The 21,688-nt window shown below is 43.9% G+C and overlaps 1 protein-coding gene across 1 annotated transcript in view; it reads right to left on the bottom strand.

Moving 5' to 3' along the window:
- The window catches only part of Glp2r (glucagon like peptide 2 receptor), a 60,806-nt gene extending 39,829 nt beyond the window's left edge, over positions 1-20,977 (bottom strand). The window contains exons 1-4 of the mRNA XM_051181517.1: positions 20,712-20,977; positions 15,080-15,167; positions 13,541-13,645; positions 6,422-6,543 (exon numbers count right to left, since the gene is read on the bottom strand). Coding sequence (XP_051037474.1) covers positions 6,422-6,543; positions 13,541-13,645; positions 15,080-15,167; positions 20,712-20,882 — 486 coding nt within the window. The 5' untranslated portion in view covers positions 20,883-20,977. The remainder of the gene's footprint in view (positions 1-6,421; positions 6,544-13,540; positions 13,646-15,079; positions 15,168-20,711) is intronic.
- Positions 20,978-21,688: the final 711 nt, after the last annotated feature.

Raw genomic sequence — 21,688 nt, 5'->3', positions numbered from 1 at the left:
AAAGATCAGAATGCAATCAATTTGCTGGGAAAGTAAAACCCACCCACTTCAGAAAAGCGGAATCAGACAGAACATACGGAGGGTGCAACATCGAGCCAGTCGCCACAACAGAACAGCTCCCTGTGGTTATTCTGGAGACCTCAGAATAGCATATCAAGACCAGAGAGGCAAGTTACTATGTAATCATCCACTAAGGGCCACCCCCAGATCCCTGGTGATTCTGCCCTGCATCCAAAACAGGGAGGTGGTAAGAATTAGGGTTTTCAGGCTAAACTGAAATGGGCAAGGTACCAATAGCATATGCTACAGAGTACCATTTAGGTCACTACCGAATTCTGGTTACTTCCTGAAGGGTCTAAAACACCTGGTCTTCAGCTCACACTTAGTACCAAGAGGTGATTCTTCAGTCATTTGCGTACTTATAAAATGTCACTTGTAATGTTCACCCAACATGGAAATGAACCTTCATGCTTTGCTGAAGGGAGAATGAAATGGCCTATCACTCCTGTGGCAGAAGTTTTGGCAATAGCTGACAACATAATAGACATATACCTGAATCCAGGGATCTCATTTCTAAGAATCTTAAAGGAGATGCTGCCACAAATCTGAACATGGAATTACAAAGTTATTCACAGTGGCCTTTGGGGTAATAAAAGATTGGAAATAGCATAAATGCCCAAAGTGCTAAACCAAGTGTGGTAGATACATACAGCTGTAATTAGTATATATATATATATATATATATATATATATATATATATATATATTTATTTATTTCTGGGAACTGGTATAGAATGATTTGTAGGATATGTTGTTAAGGAAAAAAAATACCGCCTTCCATGAAAGAAAAATGAGTAACAGTTTGCTTAGTTTTATAAAAAAATAAACAAAACATAATTCAATTAACAAAAGAATTGGGCATGAAAAAAACTTGAAAGGCTGAGGGTCACCATGATTTTGAGGCTAGCCTGGACTATATAACTAGACCTTGCATTGAAAAGAAAGGGAGGGAGAGAAGGAGGGAAGAAGGGAGGGAGGGAGGGAAGGAGGGAAGAAGGGAGGGAGGGAAGGAGGGAAGAAGGGAGGGAGGGAAGGAAGGAGGAACAAAGGGAGGGAGGAATGGAGGGCCAGAAAGTAAAAATGACTGTCAATTTTGGCTTTCAAATCCTACCAATACCTTGTCTATTAAAAGACAAAATCAAAGGGAAAAGAGTGAAAAAGACAAACATTAATAAAAATAGTCAAACAAAACTGTACAACCAGCTAATCAGATGACCACATAGAGAAGATGGTTAGTAGAAACACGGAGCTCTTTGCTTAGGATACAGCCTAGGGGAAGAAATGATCTACAAAGAAACTTTAAGATTTGCCAATTAGGTTTGTAGTGTCAATAGCAGTATTGCTACCTTCATTTTGAAACTAATCTAGGAAAATGGACAAATACGATATCATAAGAAGTAAGGTTTCACTGAAAGAGTAAAGAAACATACATACAAACTGGAAGAAGGTAACTAAAATTTCTAATAGTCAAATATAAATCACAGTTCTTAATATGAAGTCTTGATTGTATGTGTTCCTCTGTGCATGTGTGTACGCACATGTGCACACACACATCTATGTGAAGAAATCAATGGGCCTGGGAAGATGGCTCTGTGGGTAAAAGTGCTTGCCTTGCAAATATGATGTGAGTGAGGACCTGGGTTCAAATCCCAGGACCCACAAAAATGCTGGAGGAGTAATGCAAATGTTGGTAATCCTGGCATCCTGCAGGGGAGATGGGAAGAGATGGGAGAATCATCTCTCCCATCTGAGTGTGAAGGTCAGACAACTACACTGAGGGCTGCCCTTCGCCTTGTTTAGACAGGGTCTTTGTTTCCCTGCTGCATTCTCCAGGCTGTCACAGGAGCTTTTTGCTGATGCTGTTTGTTAATTTTACATGTTTAGAATCCTGGCAGTGAGTGTATCCATGTGAAATAAATCCCTTAATAAGAAGTGACATCTGATGAATAGTTAGGGGTGAAATCTCATGGTGTCTGAGAGGCATTTTCCATAATTTCAGAAAAAAAGTGAGGGCAGTTATGATCAAATGTGAATACATTAGAATCTAGGTGGCAGATATTTTATTGTTCTTTTAACAACTGTATATGTTTGAATTTCTTTCCAAGGTAAAATATTGGGAGGTTACAGTCAGTTTTTCAAGTGTTAAATTATATTAAAAATTTAAATATACCACTGCAATGAAATATTCTTGTGTCACAGTTTTGTTGTTGTAACAATGTCTATAATAAACCCTTGGAAGGAGGAATGGCTTACCTTGACTCATGGTAGGGAGGATGTGGGGGTGGGGTGGGGGCAGCTCACATCATGACAGCTGGAATGCCAAGCAAGCAAATCCTACACTGGCTAGCTCACTCCTCTTCCCCTTCATCCCCACTTTTATCCCACCTGGACTCCCAACCTTTGGGATGACAGTGTCCGAGCTCAGGGTGTGTCTTCCTCCTTTCATTAGTCCATTCTGACATCTTCACGTACATCCTGGGGTAGGCTTGACTAACCTCCTAGGAGAACTCGAGAACTTGATCCAGATGAGTGACAACCATCACAAGTGTGTGTGTGTGTATGTATGTATGTATGTATGTATGTATGTATCACAATTACACTCTAGCACCAGTAATATGGCTCTGCAGCTAAAGGCACTTGCCTCCAAGATTGATCTCAGGGATTCACACAGGGGAAGTGGAGAACTGACTTCCACAAGTTGTTCTCTGATCTCCATACAAGTGTATGCCATGGTGCACATAACACACACACACACACACACACACACACACACAGAGAGAGAGAGAGAGAGAGAGAGAGAGAGAGAGAGAGAGATGTAAAACTACTTTAAATTATGTCCTATACAACTTTATAATTGGTCAATGTATAATAATTAAATTCTGTATTTAAAACTAGAGCATTCTATATAAGTGTAAAGAAAACAGTCTGAAGTAAGATGAAATAGGAACCCCCATACTACTAAATAGAAATCCACACGCAGAGGACTCTGAGCATAGTGTTCATGCTTATGCATGGATACCACAGATACAAGAGCCAAGGAATTCACTTAACATACATAAGAATTCCCAGCATGTTGTTAGCTGAACATAACATAGTTTGCTTGCCAAAACTCTGAAGGGCAAAGATTTACTAACACTGCCCTTTTTTGGAAATAATTTCAACCCACTCTGTGAAACACAGGTAAACATGGCCAGAAGCTTTTTGTTTTTAAGTATTTGAATTCTTGGAAATATAACTTGCCGAAGGAAGGAAGCGGTACCCTTCTTCCCCACCCCCTCTCTCTGCAGGGGAATATTAATTTTGAGATGGGGCCTCGCTGTGTAGCCCCGTGAGAGTAGCTTCAGAACTCAACACCATCCTGCTTAAGCCTTCCAGGGGCTGCAATCACAGGGATAAACCCCTATTGTGCTCACTTTTTGAGAGAGAAACCATGTCTCTCTATTCACTGACTTGGGGATGCTGCCAAGCAGACTAAAGTGGGGTTTCCATCTTTGTATGCAGTGACTCCGACTGCATACGAGAATCACCTGGGGAAATCCAGCATCAGTATGGAGACCTAGACTCCACTATGGATCCATTGACTCAAAATCCATAAAGTCTTTCATCTATCATATATTGTCTATTATACATTGAAGCCTATTTTGCATACCTTTTTGCTAGGCTTGATAGTGGTATCTAGTATGATGGTGACATCAGTTTACAAGACAAAGAAAGACGATAAGAAATAGATATTATGGGCTTCATCCAAAGTATGCAGTTAGCATAACTTCAGCATTATGACATAAGCCAGGTAGTCTTGAGATAAACCTCACATGTCACTTTAATCCCTTTAAGAGATGGGACCTGTCACACGGTAAAACTGTATAGGGAACACAGAGTTCTACCAATACAAAACAGGAAATAAGGCTCCTGGCTCATCTCCCTCTTCCTGTCTCCAACCTGGCCAGTCCTACCACTCTCCAACCTGCACACAGATCCTATTAATGCATGTTCTAAGATATGGCCCTCTATACTTCAATCTACAACACCATAAATCTTCCCAGAAGTACAAGCAGACTTTGCCTTCCCATCCCTCTGGAGGTCTCCAGACACATGTGTGTCTTCTTCTTCTCTACGTGGAAAACTCCAAGTTACCTTTTAAAAGGAGACATGGAGGTAAACCATGACAGTGAGGGATAGCCAGCCTCAGGAGAGCAGGGGAGGGCATCCCAGACTGTGACCAGCAAGCTCAGGGATGATGCTGCAATAGTGACTTCCCTTAGGATTTCTCATGTCTCCCCAGAATTGGAAGTCCATCCACCCTTTGTCTCTAAGTGTGTGCTTTTCCTTCTGCCAAGGACATTCTTGCTTTCCTCCTTCCCATGGCCAATTCCTACTCACCCTCAGTCTCAGCTTGGGCAGCCTTCCTTGACCTGAAGCTGCATCAGTACCCCTTTGCTGTGTCTCTGAACATCCTATATGTTTGTCCTAGCAGTTTATCACCCTGCCCATATGCCCCAGGAGAGTCCAAGAGCCTTAAAATCAGTATCCATGTCTGGCCAATTATCTGTGTCTGCTACAAAATCCTGGCACATAGTAGGTGCTCCATTACTATGTATGGAATGACTGAAGGGGGAGGGGGAGCATGCCCTACACACCTATCTAATACCCCATCTCCTCCTCTCTCCTATGCTTCCCCTTTACAACTGACCTTGAACACTAGTGTGTGGGATTTGAACAAACAGGTGGCTTTAAGAAGAGGCTAGGAACCCAATGAGAAAGTAGAGAAGGTATACTCTGAAGGAGGCTATAGAATCCAGTCCCAGAAGTGTTAGCATTAAGAACACAGAGACACAGCTCCACCCTGGGACCCTCATTAGCTTAAGGAGTTCCCTCGAAGCTTCTAAGAATCTCAACTATCCCCAAACCAAGATTCGGAGCTTTGATAATGAGAGGAATTCCAGAAATAGCCAGTACAGTAAAGTGGCGTTTCGGGTTTAATCGGAGATATTTTAATACAGGCTTAAGCACAAGGGTTAACACAGAGAAGTGCTCCAGGAAGACACACCTGAGAGCAAGCACCAGCTTTGGTGACACGTAAGCTACATCTTTAAAGGTTGTAGAGAATCCTTATACTCCTCCCCCTCTTCTGATCAGAGAGGTACATGAGATGGCCCCAGAGACGCCTTTCCTGGAATTATAATCTTATCAGATAAAATCAAAGGTTACCTAGGGTTATGGAAAGAGTTTAGTGCTGTTCTTTCCCTATATGCGGGGTTTGTGGGAGAGTTTTAGGAAACTGCAGGATTCTGGCTAGCAAGGAAGAAGGGCTGTCCGTTTGTGCTGGAATTGTTGCTCCCACTTCTGGCAAAGGCTTCCACCAAATTCCAGAGAGAGAGGGGCTTCTTTCCCCTCTAGTTGTGTCCCCAAGTCTCCCCCCACCCCACCCCACCCTGCCCTTCTATCCCGCCTCAGAAGAAAAATGGGCGGAATTGCGCATTGCCACACACACCTATAATCACAGCACTCAGGAGGCTGAGGCAGCAAGATCATCAGTTTGGAGCCAACCAGGCTTCAAAGTGGGACCCTGTCAAGGAGACAAGATAGGAGAGGACAGGGGAAGGGTGCAGAAGGGGAAAATGTGCAAGGGAAGTTTGCAGGGTGGATTGTTCGTTTACTCTGCATTTGCTGAGCTGCGGGCATGACTAGCCCGAGCGGTTCATTCTCTAGATTCTGGATCCTGGTGATAGAATATAACTCCTACTTAGAGCTTGCTAACTACATGTCAGGACTTCCCTATGAAATTTATGTCCCTTGGCTGCCCAAAACCTCACAATGATCCCATGCAGCAAAAATGATCCCCTTGGGATGATGAAGGACGCAGAGGCACCAAGAGTGAAAATAAATGGTGCAAGTTCACAGGCAGTAAAGGAAGAATCCGGATACACGACCAAGTCTGGCCCCGGAAACCTTATGCTGTGCTGCCTCCCCCTAGGGACACAAGTCCCCAGCTGCCACTGGATGTGGGTTTTGGAGACAGGGCTAGGCAAGGAATGAGCAAGCAAGAGAATATGAGAGAGAGGCAGGTGCGATAGGGGACTTCAATGAGGAGTGCGGTAGACGTGGCCACTGGGTTGTCGGGAAGCTGTTCCAGGTACTGGACACAGAGGGCTGAGGCTGGGTCACAGTCTAGAAGAGTGTTTCATCTCACAGAGGAGTAAATTCTGTGACTGCCATGGGAGTCGCTGTTTGGGTGATTAAAAGGGAATCTGGAGCAGATGACCTGGTGGAAGGTCCCATGTGTGTCCCCCAAAGCTGGCCATCCCTTGGGGTGCCTCGACTTCCGGTCCTAGGTGCTTTATCAGCAAACCGGTAAACTCACGTTTTGTTTGAAGCTGTGGTTCTCTGAGCATTCTGAGTCATCCTGCCAAATAGCTGTGGCGTTCGCTCGCGTCTGCCAAGTCCCCTGAGCCAAGCAGTGTCTGTAGGCCCTTCCTGGGCTCTCTGAAAGTAAACAAGGCTCTAGAGGAAAGGTCAAAACACACAGCCCTTTCCCTGAGCATGCTGGAAGGTCCTCACCCTTGGCTAAAAAGCTGTGGAAAATCCCAGAGAAAAGGGATTTTCAGTTCTCCATTTGGGGGCTCATTAGCATCCCTACTGTTTATTTGGGATGGGAAGAAAAAACATGGAAGCCTCTAGATTTTGTTACTAACCATGATCCTCTAATGTCTGTGGTGTTTACACAGGTCTCCAAGTTAGAAGACCCCATGACTCAGAGACATTATATCCCTGTAAGGTACGGTCTACTGGGAGATATTGACCTGTGGCCCTGTACATGCTCAATGAGGCATCTCTTCCTAACGTCCGTCCGAGAGGTGGTACAATGAAAAAGAGAAAGCCATAAACACAAAGCAAGCAGACTCAGGACTAATACTTATAAGCCGACTTCCGAGTGATGCCCTGGATACAGCTTGACGTTCTCTGAGTTTTATCAATGTCTTCATCAGGAACTGTGTACAATGCTGTTACCTATTCTCTGTGATGTGGAGGAAGGTTAAGTGTGTGTGTGTGTGTGTGTGTGTGTGTGTATACAGGCGCACGTGTGTGGATGATGGGTAAATTACTCAGCCCACATTGAATGCTGTTGTCACCAGCCTCATCTACCCTAGAAGCCCCATTAAAGATCCTCCTACCTGGAAGATCAAGTAGGATACACAAATGAGATGTGGAAATCTGTCATAATATGTGGCCCAGACCCTGTACTTCCTGCACTAACAGTATCTATTTATCAGCCATATTTAATTGATTGGTACCCATCCTACCCAGGAAGTACTTCTTCCTGCCCAACTGACATCTCAGACAATATGCTCCAACCAAGCTCTTCACCTTCTCCAAATATGCCCCACCCACAAATTTCCCCACCCCAGTGGATGGCAAACCGGTCCTGACATCTCCTAGCTCTCTCTTTCCAACTCCAGCCCCCTCTGCTCCATTATCAAGTCATAGTCACTCTCACATAGATCCCAGATCTGACCCTACTTTCTACATCCCCATCCCTTCCTAATTAGAACTCTTTCTTCTTCCCTGGATTATTGCTAACTCTGCTGAAGGCATTGTCTTGAGCAACAGGGAGCCCAGTTGCCATGTTTTTGCCCAAAATCTTCCAAGGCCTTTCTAAAGATAAGGGGAGTCCTTCTGTGGCTGTCCACAAAAGCTTGTAGGAACTGAGCTCAAAACCTCTCTTCCCTTGCCTCATATTTTTTTCTCTTCCTCCTTAGCTCCTCCCCTTCTTGGAGACATGATCCTCTCCAAGAGTATATCATTGCTTGTGTTCTCTCTCCTAAACACAAGCCCCCTTAAGCTCAAACTCTTAAGTCTTCACTGAAGCATCACCTGCCATTGATTCGTCCTTCAACTACCCGTCACCCCCACCCCAATCCTCCCATTCCACCTCCAGTCCTATCATGTCCACAGTATACCACATCTATACTTACAGCGGATGCCTATGATCATTGCCTGCCCTCCTTACTACAATGTGAGCCCTAGGAGAGCGATTTTAGGCTGGTTTGGTCACTAATACATCCCAAACATTTAAAAGTGGTGTTCGCACACAGTGGGTACTTACTGGATATTGGTTAAATGAGAAAGTTGAAATAATGCCTCTTAGAACTTGTGTTGTCCATGCCAGCCACAATACTCCACTGATTGCACAATTCAAACTGAGCTGGGAGAGTGCACATCAAAGTGTCACAAAGTGTTACAAATGCTAAGACAGAGACTGTGCACATATAAGAGAGGCATCAGAACAACAGGAGTTTATTAACTTGCGGGGGGGGGGGAGCTGGAGGAAGTTTCTAGGAGGATGGGAAATTCAAAGTAAGAATTGAAGTTGGTCTTATAGGCAGAGCTTGAAGGAGGTACCCTGAAGAGAAGAGACAACACAAGTATCAGCTAGGGACAGTGCAGCCATAATGGGGTACAGACAGTGCAAATATCATAGAATAGAGACATACAGCTATAATGGGGTGTGTATAGTGTAGTTATCATAGTATGAGGACCATGTAGCTGTGATTCCATGATAAAAGAATGAGTTGTAATCCTGGTGGAAAGAAAAAGATGCTCATGTACCTCCTTTGGACTGTGAGGCTAAGACCTCTTTTCAGTGGCAAAATAAGTGTGTTTGACGGGCTTGAAACTGCCTCCAAAGAAAGATGCAAACGACCTTGCACCTCACAAAGGAATGGGCCAAGAGACAAAGAACTCTGCCAGAGCTGGAAAAGGTTGGGATCTTATATCCACCATCTCATAAGATGAGACTTTTTTTTAAAAAATAGGGGATTTTCCCAACACAATTCTTCATTGACCTTGAAAGAATAATACTCAACTTTATATGGAAAAACAAAAGACCCAGGATAGCCAAAACAACCCTGTACAATAAAGGAATTTCAGGAGGCATCACCATCCCCGACTTTAAGCTCTACTATAGAGCTATAGTCCTGAAAACAGTCTGGTATTGGCACAAAAATAGACAGGTAGAACAATGGAATTGAATAGAAAATCCTGCTCTAACCCACACACTTTCGAACACCTGATAAAACAGCTAAAAGTATACAACGGGAGAAGGAAAGCACCTTCAACAAACGGTGCTGGCACAACTGGATGATGGTATGTAGAACCCAGCCACATAAATCCAGCCACATTGAACCTCTTAGAAGAGAAAGTGGGAGGTACCCTTGAACAAATTTGTACAGGAGACTGCTTCCTGAACGTAACACCAGTAGCACAGACACTGAGATCAACAATTAATAAATGGGATCTCCTAAAACTGAAAAGTTTCTGTAAGGCAAAGGACACAGTCTACAAGACCAAACAGCAGTCCACAGACTGGGAAAATATCTTCACTACCCCACAATTGACAGAGGGCTGATCTCCAAAATATACAAAGAACTCAAGAAACTAGTCACCAAAACACCAAATAACCCTATTAAAAAGAGTACAGAACTGAAGAGAGAAATCTCAATAGAGGAATCCAAAATGGCTGAAAGATACTTAAGAAAGTGCTCAACATCCTTAGCTATCAGGGAAATGCAAATCAAATACCATCTTACTCCTGTCGGAATGGCTAAAATTAGAAACACCAAGGACAGCTTATGCTGGAGAGGATGTGGAGAAAGAGGAACACTCCTCCACTGCTGGTGGGAGTGCAAACTTGTACAGCCATTTTGGAGATGAGTGTGGCAGTTACTCAGGAAAATGGAAATCAGTTTACCACAGGACTCAGCAATTCCACTATTAGGCCTATACCCATGCAACAAAGATATCTGTTGAACTATGTTCATAGCAGCATTATTTGTAATAGCAAGAAACTGGAAGCAACCTAGATGCACCTCAACTGAAGAATGGATAAAGAAGATGTGGCACATTTACACAATGGAATACTACTCTGTGGGAAAAAAACAATGGAATCTTGAAATTCATAGGCAAATTGATGGAACTTGAAGAAACCAACCTGAGTGAGGTAACCCAGTCACAAAAAGAGGAACATGGTATGTACTCACTCATATATGGATTATAGGCATAGAGCAAAGGATAACCAGCCTATAATTCACACCGCCAGAGAAACTAGGATAAAAGGAAAAACCTAAGAGATTCATACAAGGTCCCTCTCAGAAGGGGAAAGGAACAAGATCTCCTGAGCATATTGGGAGAGGGAGTAGGCAGTGAGTGGAGAGAAAGTTAGGAGAAAAAGAAAGGGAGGAGAGGAGAACATGTGGACCAGGAAGATTGAGTTGGAGGATGAATAGATGAGAGAAAAAAAAGAGAGAGATACCATAATAGAGGGAGCTATTATAGGTTTGAAGAGAAAACTGACTCTAGAGAAATGTCCAGAGACCTACAAGGATGACCCCAACTAACTAACAATCTGAGCAACAGTGGAAAGGCTACCTTCAATACCCTTCCCTGATAATGACATTGATAACTAACTTATCCACCATCATAGAGCCCTCATCTAGTAGCTAATGGAAACAGCAGAAGCAGACACCCACAGCTAAACACTGAACCAAACTCCTGGAATCCAGAAGAGAGGGAGGAATGATAAGAAAATGGGTCAAGACCAGGCTACAAAAACCCACAGAGACAGATGACCTTAACAAGGGGGAGCTCATGGACCCCCAGACTGATAGCTGGGAAACCAGCATTGGACCGACTCAGACCCTCTAAATGTGGGTGTCAGTTAGAAGGCCTGGGCAATATAAAGGACCTCTGACAGTGGAACCAGGATGTATTCCTGGTACACAAAAGAACTTTGGGAGCACATTCCCCATGGAGGGATACTCCCTTAGCCTAGAGGCAGGAGGGAGGGCCTAGACCCTACCCCAAATGACTTGACAGACTTTAATGATCTCTCCTGGAAGGCTTCACCCTCCCTGTGGAGTGGTGGGGGGGAATGGGATGGGAGTGAGGTTGGGGGGGATTTGGGAGGAGGGAAAGGGAACTAGGATCGATACATAAAATAAGTATATATATATATATATATATATATATATATATATATATATATGATTTTAAGTCATAATGTCTACTGTACTTTTCTCTGGCCTAAACCCAATAAAAAGCCCTCCGTAACAGAGAATAGAGACGGTGAAGGCCACCTAGAGCTGTATCACCATCTTCCAAGAAAGGATGGTGGACCTGTCTGTTAGATCCATGTATCTTCTGTCTGTTATTTTACAGTTTCCTACAAGTTGTAAATCACCATGGTCATGGTGTTGAGGAAATTAGACCTTTCCCACCAACTGGAGCTGAGCCAAACTGTAAATCAATCTGTTCCCCTTTTATAATTTCTGTTCCCTAATTTCTTTTGGAGCCCATGGAAACTAAGGCAGTGGGCAAGGACCTCCTAAGTGCCTGGTAACAACAGCTGGACAGATGGAGGAGCCTGGTAGCTATTCATTTTGGCTGGAGGGGAAGCTAGAAAGCAGGACAGGATGCCAGGGAAGGTCAACAGGGCCAAGCTGCAGAAGGTCACAAATGCCATTTATGGTTCTTGATAAGGGGAGCCAACACAGTGGCTGGCACCTTATAAAGCTTTATAGGAGGTGGTTGCAGGGGCTGAGATCTAAGACTGGGGGAAACAAGGACACCAGGAAGTAGCTAGGTGAGGCGAGGCTGCTGAGCTATCACGGCACCATAGGAAAGGAAAGATACCTGGGTACCAACCAGGTGGCATGGGACCAGGTGGAACATGAGGGCATATCAGACAGGGAAAAGAGGCGGCTCCTGCATTTGCTTCTCCTAATCAATTCACACTTCCTTCTGTCCCATCTGATATATCCACTCTACCTCCAATATTTTCTTTAACCTTTTCCCTTTCCAATTTTTGACACTGTTTAAACCCAAACCAATGCCGTCTCTTTTGTGGACTGTTTTGGTAGCTCTCAGACTCTCCCTCACAATTCCATTGCATCTCCCAGTTCAAGATCCCATGCTGTAAATGATGACTTCCAAAGCTACATTTCTCTTGACACTTTCTGTGGGTCTGGGTCATTCTTCTTGGCATTACAGTGTACTACCACTTTCTTTATGATCAGCACCCAGAAGGTCAGTTCTAGATCCCAGACAACCCATGTGTCCATCTCCTGACTCCCTCTATGCATCATGAACTCATACCTATAATCCCATCTCAAGGAATTCATCTGCATCTGATATTCGGGATGATTCTTTTCCAAACCCTTCCATTGCCTTTACGTTCTCTTTGGTCTTTAGAAATCTATTTTGATTCTAAAATTTATGCAAAAAAAATATGTTGAATGAGAGAGTCACTTCCCATGTTTTAAAGGCCAAACTCCATTTAGTACACTCCAGAAACTAAGACCCCAATTTTAGAAGACATCTGTAAAACAACTTCTTTGCAGCTTTGGGTTTAGGACCACAGTTTGTTTTTGTTTTTTGTTTTTGTTTCTTCCTATGGTGGAATGAACCTGTACTCTTTAGCTACTGGGAAGGAGCAAGACAATAGTAGAACTGGAGGTTGTGTCTGTCCATGCACCGTGGAGGACCTTGTAATTAATGGGGATTTGAATGCTCTAATTGCATCAAGGGTTTCAACCTTGGGACATCACTTTAGCTCTTTCTTTTGACATGTCTGCTAAGTTCAGGCTCTGTCATTCCTCAAAATTATGGTAAGAGTCAATTCACTTAACAGCCTCCTCTGACCTCCAGGCATTCCATAGCCAATGTTCTTCCTATCTCTCTTGGAGCTGGTTGCCATGAGGACTGTCTTCCTGAGCCTTCTAGACATCTCTGAGTCCAGAAAGTTCTTTAGTAGTATCCTGTGGAATCAGGAGCCAAGAAATCAAACTCAATCCCTCAGTTCAACGCTTTCAAGTTTGAGGGATGTTCCTGGAGCCCCCAAGGCTGTGGTTTCCCTATTTGGAAAGTTACTGAATTCTCTAACCAAGTTCCATGGCATAACACCAATTTATTGGTGCTCCTTTCAAAGATGATATAAAGAAATGCTTAGAATTAATTTTCTTTGTGTGAAGTTGTACATTGTACAGATAGGAGCTTCCCAGTCTTTCTCATGTCCCTTTCCTCCAAATGACTAATGTTGAAACCCTTGCGTCCTTCTCACAACAGTTGGGGTCTATGGGAGCTGAATCTGGACTCTAACCTATACATTAGCCTGAAAGTACTGTATATGTGGATCAGACAGGAGCCTACAAGTTACAGGAAGACAAAGGGTGAAGGATATAGTTCAGTGATAGAACATTTGTCTAGCATGTGTGAGACTCTGAGTTTACTTCCCAGTCCCTAGAAGGGGCAGAGGGAAAGAAGTAAGATACAATCTGAGCTCATACAAGAGTATCTTTATGTTTATGAGGCATGAAGATTTAGGAGAACCTCTTGGTTAGAGTTCTACCTAACTTCCCACTGGATGTTCTACCAGGGGGATCTGTCCTTCAAAGCTGTCAGAAACGGGTAACATGAGACACATTACCTTCACTCCACCAAGGTAAGTATGAAGGGCAGGGAACGGAGACATTTCCAGGAGAAGAATGAGGCCAGCACACATATTGATCGAATGTTCCATTGCAAAATATGCCTGTGGGAAGAAGAGATGGTAGAACAAATGTCAGTATTTGCCCACAGGGTCTTCTTAGAGAAATGGAAGGATACAGAAGTTTTAAAGCCCACTTTCCCATCTTTGGGAGACCAGCATCAATATCCTTCTCTCTAGAGCAGCCAAGGATGGAGAATAACTGGGGAACACAGAGATGCTGGACATAGCCCCAACACTGCCTTTATCTACCCAATTTTGACCTCCAGTCACGGTGCATGCCAGGCTGGCTTTGATTTGTTTTGGTTGAACTAAAATCCCAGAAACTCGGGGTCAGGGGGGAAGATGTTTGGAGGTCTAGCCAGTGACTTGAGTTCCAAAATTAAATGATTGTCAAGTGTTTGCCAGTTTGAGTATTGAACACATTACTGTAAAATGATGGGTGGATCTAAGGGAGTCTGTGGGATTGCAGCTCTTGGTCACATATATCTCTAGCACTATTCTATGTACTTATAGTTCTCTATTTGATTATTAGTTCAGTAAGTATTAGAGGAGGATTTTGGGTCACCTTAAATTCAGGAGATGGTTTATAGCTCAGTTCTTGGTAGCTAGAAGGTCCAAACTTAGAACAAATTCTTACAGACCTCCTAGAATTTGATGCAGGCATTTCATACCACAAGCTCCTGAGTTTCTCAGAAGCCAAGCACCACCCTTCTCCCACATCCTTATCAGGGTGGAACCCAGGGGCTTCTCGAGTAAATAAGCATATTCCTAGCATTAAACCCCTACAGACCTGACCCAGGTTTGCCCAATTATGAGCTACTTCAGGTCACTGCCAACCTGGTTGCCAGATAACAACACTTGCTCTGCTTACATAATCACTCCACTTAGTATAGCTCCATATGAAGATGACCTGTCTTACTTTGACCTCATAAGTAGTATTCCCTTGAAATGAAAAGGGATTTTGTAGTTGGCATCAAGCCTGCGCAAAGGGGGTCCTCACAAAGGGCTAGAGGTGGCTCTTGAAGCCTGCTGTTCACTTTGGGTCATGTTAGTAGGGAAAAGAAGTCGCTTATAGCACTGATAGGCAACTGAATGAAATGATTGACAGGTGTCAGGAGGAAGAAAGGTAGCCTTTACTGTTATCCATCCATGATGCTCAGAAGCAATGAGTCGGGGCACTTTATGGTTTTGTTTTCACTGATTTGGTTGGCTTTTCTTTTTCTTTTTTTGGTGGATGTAGTATGTGTGAATTCACCTAGTATGTCAACATATGGACAGGTGAGGCTCACCTCCCAGTCTTTGAACCTCCCAGCTATGTCCCAGACTTGGCAGTGTAGAAAGAGGCCATGTCCAGTGTGCCCTGAATTCTTACCGGAGAAGAACTGTGAGAGACAGTAAATGATCAGCATTGCTCTAAGCCCCTGAGATAGAGGGCAGCTTGCTACAGAGCCACAGATGACTAATCCATGTACTTACCAGAAGGTTCATTGAGCAGGTCTCTCAGACACTTCTCCCTATACTGAGCCCACTTCCGAGTTGTCTCCTCAAGGAGAGACCCTGTAACCTAAGCACATAAAAACATGGATACAGCCAGGCATGGTGATGCATACCTAAAATCTCTACATATAGTAGGCCAAGGCAGGAGTCATAGGCCAGCCTGAGCTACATGGTAAGGCTTTGCCTAAGAAACAAAACAAACAGCAACAAACACAATATCACTCCCAAGTCGCTGCAAGTTCAGCTGTGGGCCTGTTTTCTCAAACCCTGGTCCTCAAATGGCCTTCTGAAGTAGCCCATATCAAGAAACAGAATTTCCTTGGTGTCTTATGTTCTACTCTAAAATAATTCTGACTATCGCATTTACTCCATAATTAATCTATAGTTGTTTTGATAAAAATATGTTTTTTTTTTTTTAATCTCTAAGTTTGACATTTCAAGGGAAAGTAAAACAGTCAGGCTGAACTTTAACAACTTGCACAGAAATGCTTGAGCGCTTCTGAGACCAAGTAGATACCCAGAAGAAAATCCCCTTGCTGAGAGGAGCCCAAAAGGGTGACTTAGAAACCCCCCTACACATACACACACACACACACACACACACACACACACACCCTCTGTACCTCATTGCTGCATCTGTCATATCTTTAGCATTATGAATTACTCTCACCGGCACGAGACATGCTTATCTTCCTATCCCTCTATTCCTCCTTAGCACAAAGCCTGAGACACAAAGAGTACTTCAGCAAGATAACTCCACTGAGAAGCAGAAGGGAAAGGCCCTTTGTGAAATGGAAAGAAGGGGCCTAGGCTGGTAGACTAACTTCCATTACTGGAAAGCCCGCAAATGTGAGCTGCATCTCCAAGGTTCTATGGACAACAAAAAGAAAAACATCCCAAGGTCTCAGGACAGGGGTGTCTCCTTGGTGTCATTGGTTCTGGACACACACACACACACACTTTGGGAAAAGGTTTGTGCTTTCATCATGGTCCATAGGTTTCCAAAATGTCTCAGTTTGTGGCACCCTTAACTATCTCAGTAATTTTCCAAAGCATTCCCAGGCCCAAAAAAAAAAAAAAGCAAAAAAGCTAAACCCTGTTTATTAAGTAAATAAGTCCAAACAGTTTGTAAATATTTATATCTTAACAACTTTGAACCTATTGGGCATTGCATAATCTCTCAAACTTTAGGATGGAATTAGACATCACCACCTCCATTTCCTGTCCCATGCTGATTTTGTTCTGCTTGGTACTTTTTTTTTTTAATTCACAGTACCTGCAGACCACCACATTTTTCATGATCTAATAGTAAATCAAGCAGACATGATATTATAGAGCACAGTTACAAGGTTAGCACTTGGGAGGGGGAGGCAGGAGGATCAAAAGTTCAAATCCAACCTTAGCTACACTGTGAGTTCAAGGTCAGCCTGGGGTATATGAGACTCTGTCAATTAATTAAATTCAGGTCTTGGGATGTAGCTCATCCCCATGCTTGCCTGGCATGTGCAAGACCTGACTTCTGTCCCCAACACTACAAAAACAGAAGACGTGAATATCTTGAACTAGGAGTTTGCATGGTGTCTGGAAAGTGATGCAATCCCTATTTCCTCCAAAAATTAAATTTTCCCATAGTACCCACTGAATTCACCATAGTGCCCAGGGCATCTTGGACACACAGCCTGGGGACCATGAGAATAGTCAATAAAGAGACAGTAGCTGGCACTTACCTCCTAGCTTGATTTTCCAATGAGCTTTGCATCTCTGTTAATAATGCCCCATTCTGAGTTGGACCCCAAGAGATACCAAGTAAGTTCATTAAGGCATTGTTTAATGAAATAAAAATCCTAATCAGAGCTTAATTGACTCATATTTTCTTTCAAAACTTTTAGCAGATGAATTACTAATTAACAAGTTTCCATAACCCTTGAAGTCATGAAAGTAAAACCCTTCCTTGCCCTGGAGCTATTTGTGCCCTGGGGATCCTTACTCAGACCTCCCAAGGAAGAGACCATCAGTGTCTGGGCTAAAATTCCCTAGCTCCCTTGTTCTTTGCCAGGACTAATGGTGATGGCGAAAGTAGAAAAGCAGGAGCTGGATAGTAGCCTGAGTTAGTAAAGTGCTTTGCCACACAAGCAGAAAGACCTGACTCTGGATTCCCAACATCCATGTAAAAAGCCAAGCATGGGGATACATGCCTATAATCCTAGAGTTAGGAAGGAGGAGAGATGGGGAACCTCATCTTACTTGGCTGGCCAAGTCAGTGAGATTCAGGACCAGTGAGAGACCCTGACTCAAAATACAAGGTGGAGAGCAACTGAGGAGGCCACCTGACACCAACCTCTGGCCTGAGCACCAACACTGGCACATGCAAACACATGCACCAAAAAAAAAAAAAAAAAAAATCACACACAGTTTTAAACAAATTAGAGGGGGAAATGAAACAAAAAAACCATACTGAATTTGGTTAGCCTAGGGAGCTAGACAAACTCTGTCTTCTCAGGTACTTATTTAAAGCACATCAGAAAGACAGGAGGCAAGTCTAAAGCCTTCCTCAGCTGAGCTCCCAGTGTAATGGGGAGAAGAGATGCACAGAGACAGAGAGAAGTCCAGCTTGACCTTCATTCCTCTTTCCCCAGCCAGCATAAGCAGCGCATAAGCAGCGTGTATCCATGACCAACTAGGTTGAGAAGAGATTAAGGTGTGTGTGTGTGTGTGTGTGTGTGTGTGTGTGTGTGTGTGTGTTTATGTGTGTGTGGGGGAGGAGAGCGTTTACTGACTCTGCTTATGCAAATCCTTTTCTTTGTTAGAGAATGAATACACTACAGAACAAAGAAAGTGAAAAGCACAGGTAACCATGAACGGGTGGGGGGGGGGGACACGGACACCACAACCTTCATCCTCAGGGAACACCTTCCCCTCCAGACCCTTCTTTCCACACATGCTTTATCTTACTTCCTTTTCTGTTGTGTTTTATTCTAACCAAAAGAAGGAAGCCACATTGTCCTGCAAACTTTATTTTTCCACCCAGAAGATGCATCCATTTCAAGATGAATTTAAAACTGCTTTTTGTTGTTTTTATTCAACAACCCTTTAATTGCTGCACATAATTCAGTAAAAGAATGTGATATAATTTAATTTTTAAATCCTCCAGCCTAGAAAGTCAAAGTTACCTTTGGATGCTCCTAATAGGATGTCATGATGAAAATCCTTCTTAATTCTAATTCCTAGGTCAGAGAGTACAAGCATTCTTAAAGGGTTTTGATAATGTACCACTAAACTGTTTATCCTTGCCAGTTTAATTTGTTGTTGTTGTTGTTGTTGAGCCCTGCACCCTTTCACACATCAACCATCAGTGTATAAAACCTACCTCTCCTAGAGCGTTCAATAGTTCTAATGCCCAATAACATAAATGAATAAGTGGGTGGGTGTAAGCTAGCACTATCTTGCCACTTGCATTTAGAAACTAAAGTAGCTCTGAAAATTGCTCATTAAGTTAATTTTATGAAGACTTCCTGCCAGCACGCACACACACACACACACACACACACACACACACACACACACACACCACAGTCATTTATATCTCCAGACAGGGAACTCATGTACAAGCAAATTTCATGAATGTCTACGCAAAGCCTAGTACTGTATAAACACCTAAAGACTCTGAGGTTAAAGTTGGATAATCAAGAGGAGATTCATCAGATTCACAGCCACACTCTGCAGGACAGACAGAGCCAGGGTCTCTGTACACACAGTTCAAGTGACAAGAGGCAAGGAGACCCCTCTCCCCCAAGTGCGTTTTTGATATGGAAACACCAGAGTAAAAAGGGCCAGTATGATTTAGTCAGCATTGCCAGCCTGCCTGAAGTACTGCAGAGGCTGCTGTTATTATACATAAATAGTCATATGTCAACAGTTCCCAAGAGTGCTAGAGAAGACAGAACACAGAGCCACAACCCGCCGGGTAGACAAAATGTCTCCCCCAGCTCATGAGTGTACATGAGGAAAGGCAATCATGTAACTCCCTGTAGCTTTCTACCATCTCTGTAATGGGTAGAGTAGCAATGTTCTTCTCATGGGCTGCCTGTGAGCATTTCACAGGATGAGGCATCTTCCAGTGGTATGACCAGGGCTGCTGCAGTGTGAGTGTGTGCTGGACAGTTGGACACATATAAATAGAAAATGAACAGAATGCAACAGTTAGCTGGACACGTTGCGTTTTTATAGGGATACCCAGACACTACAAGCAAGGATGGCATTCCACCAACTTTCCTTGCAATGGGACCACTGATCACCAGTAGAAACAGTAGACCAAGGTCACCTGCTCCTTGGGGATATGGTCCCTTCATAAGACCCTGCCACATAGCAAAATTCCCCAAGGCCACCAATCGTCCCCGAGTTGACAATGCATGAGAGATGAAGGCAGCCTGAGGGAGAGCTTATATTGCAGCCTGTCAGCAGCGATGTTGTTTGCCTGTCTAGTCTCTGGCAGAAGGGCTGGGGAAAGGGACATTTATGAACTCCAGCACCTCTGCCCTCCCTGGATGCAGGATGTTTTCATTCTGAAGCTGCAAATGAGGATTAAGAAGCAAATGGGGAGCAGCAGCCATTCCCTGGGGGGGGGGGTCCCATCCCACCACAGCCCTGAAGAAATGAGACCTTGGAAAGGGATGAAGGCAAAGGCTAGACTCCTTGGATAAGCATAAAGCAAACTACTGAAAAGCCTAACTAGAGGCATCAGTTAAACACATCCAGAAAGCACTCGGCTATTCTACGGTGGGTCTGCACTGATGGGTGTGGAGCAGGGTTGCTTGACCTCCAAGGCTCAGTTTCTGCCTCTATAAAATGGGGTTAACAAGAGAATCTCCATAGCAGGGCTACTGAGAGCAGAGAACCAGATCATAGAAGTAGGGATAAGCAATTGCAAACTCAGTGCCACTTGGCTATCCGTGTCTTCGTGCTATTCATGTTTTGCTATTAAAAAGTAGATCACAAAATAGATATAGCAGGAATATTTGTTGTTGGACACAAATGAACAGTGGGAAAGTTTTGGGTGTGTAGACCCCAAATGCAAGTGAGGGTGAGCTCCAGTTGGTGGGATCACTGTTAATTATAACTTGCATTGATGGGTCTTTGGATTTGATGTCTTTTAACATTATAGACTATAGAATACAACAAAGAAAAATTCTAAATATTTGCAATAGGAACAAAGGAAAAGAGGGGGAAAAGGCATAGAAATGTGTACTCCCTGTGACTATTCAAAACAGGGAGGATGCTGAGAGTATACAGGGGGATACAAGCAATCACATAAATGATGACATGGAAGATACTTCTGGAAGGATGTAAAGGGAAGGCTGGGACACAAACAATTTATGCTTCATTATTCCAGCTCTGCAAAATAATGTGCAGACAAGAGATTAAAAAGAAAAAACCCAGCCAAGATATGAACAGTGAACAGAATGCTGTGGTTATGTCTGAGCAGCATTTTCTTAATATGGTTTTCTTCTTCCCAAATTGCCTACAAGGGGCCTAAATTGCTTCTACAACCAAAAAAACATGCACAACTGATAATATTAACAAGAAGAACAAGGAATAAAAGATCTGCTCTTACTTGCTTGATGGAAACCAGCAGAAACAGGGTGAGGAAGGGCCTTCTAGGACCCCACAGCAGACGCATCCCGTGGGAGTGGAGAGGATCGGTCCTCTGAGCCGCAGGGATGCCCACCGGCAAACACCCCTCTCTGTCTCTACGAGGCACTGCCAGGTTTGGTTGGGGCCTCATCCTTGGGACGCCCTTTCACAAGTGCAAGCACATCCCTCCAGCACTCCAAGATGTACCACAGGCGGTGGCCTCCTGCATTCCTCCTTGACCAGAGAGGAAGTGTTTGCACAAGTCTTCTGCGGGCCTCCGAGTGTCTGAGCAGCTCAACTGAGATCTACCGAATCTCCAAGTTTCTCATCCCCCGCCTGCCCCTCCTAAAATCTTGGGAGATTTTTCCCAGACCCACCCCAAGACGGCTATGCTGCCTGGGACTTCCTTAGCAGTCCCAGAAGAAAAAGCAAGGCATGGTTTCCACCCCGAGGATTCTGCTCCAATGCACACAGCCAGACTGAGATTCGGACAGCTGGTGAGGATGGGCCAGGATGCCAGGTGGGTATCTTTTACTCCAGTATTTCTTTCTAAGGCACCAAAATTTTCCAAACTGCGCTGGAGCTGGCCACAAAGGTAGGGCCACCTTTGAGCTCTGATTATGCCAGGGTAACAAGTGCAGTTTGCCTGTCGCAGAGACAACACTTCCAGACCCAAGGTCTACAGCAAAAGCCCATTCAGTGACAAGAGTTACATCTGTACAATAACCAAACAATGGGAAGAAAGCACAGCGGTAGGAGCCTCCCTATTGCCCACATGTTCTGAGCAGGCTGTTGTGTTCTGAGCACAATGGTGCTCTGACCACCTGGATGCTTTTATGCGAGTGATGACCCACCACTTACTAACCAACACCCTACCTTCCCCCTTCAGTTTACCATTACAAAATTGTCCTGTTTCTCTTGAACTCGCAAATATCCTCCCAAGAACCATTCCTTCTT

Source organism: Phodopus roborovskii, unplaced genomic scaffold (genome assembly GCF_943737965.1).
Source record: "Phodopus roborovskii unplaced genomic scaffold, PHOROB, whole genome shotgun sequence".
In the NCBI taxonomy this organism is placed as follows: Eukaryota; Metazoa; Chordata; class Mammalia; order Rodentia; family Cricetidae; genus Phodopus; species Phodopus roborovskii.
This window is presented reverse-complemented; position numbering and strand designations above follow the sequence as displayed.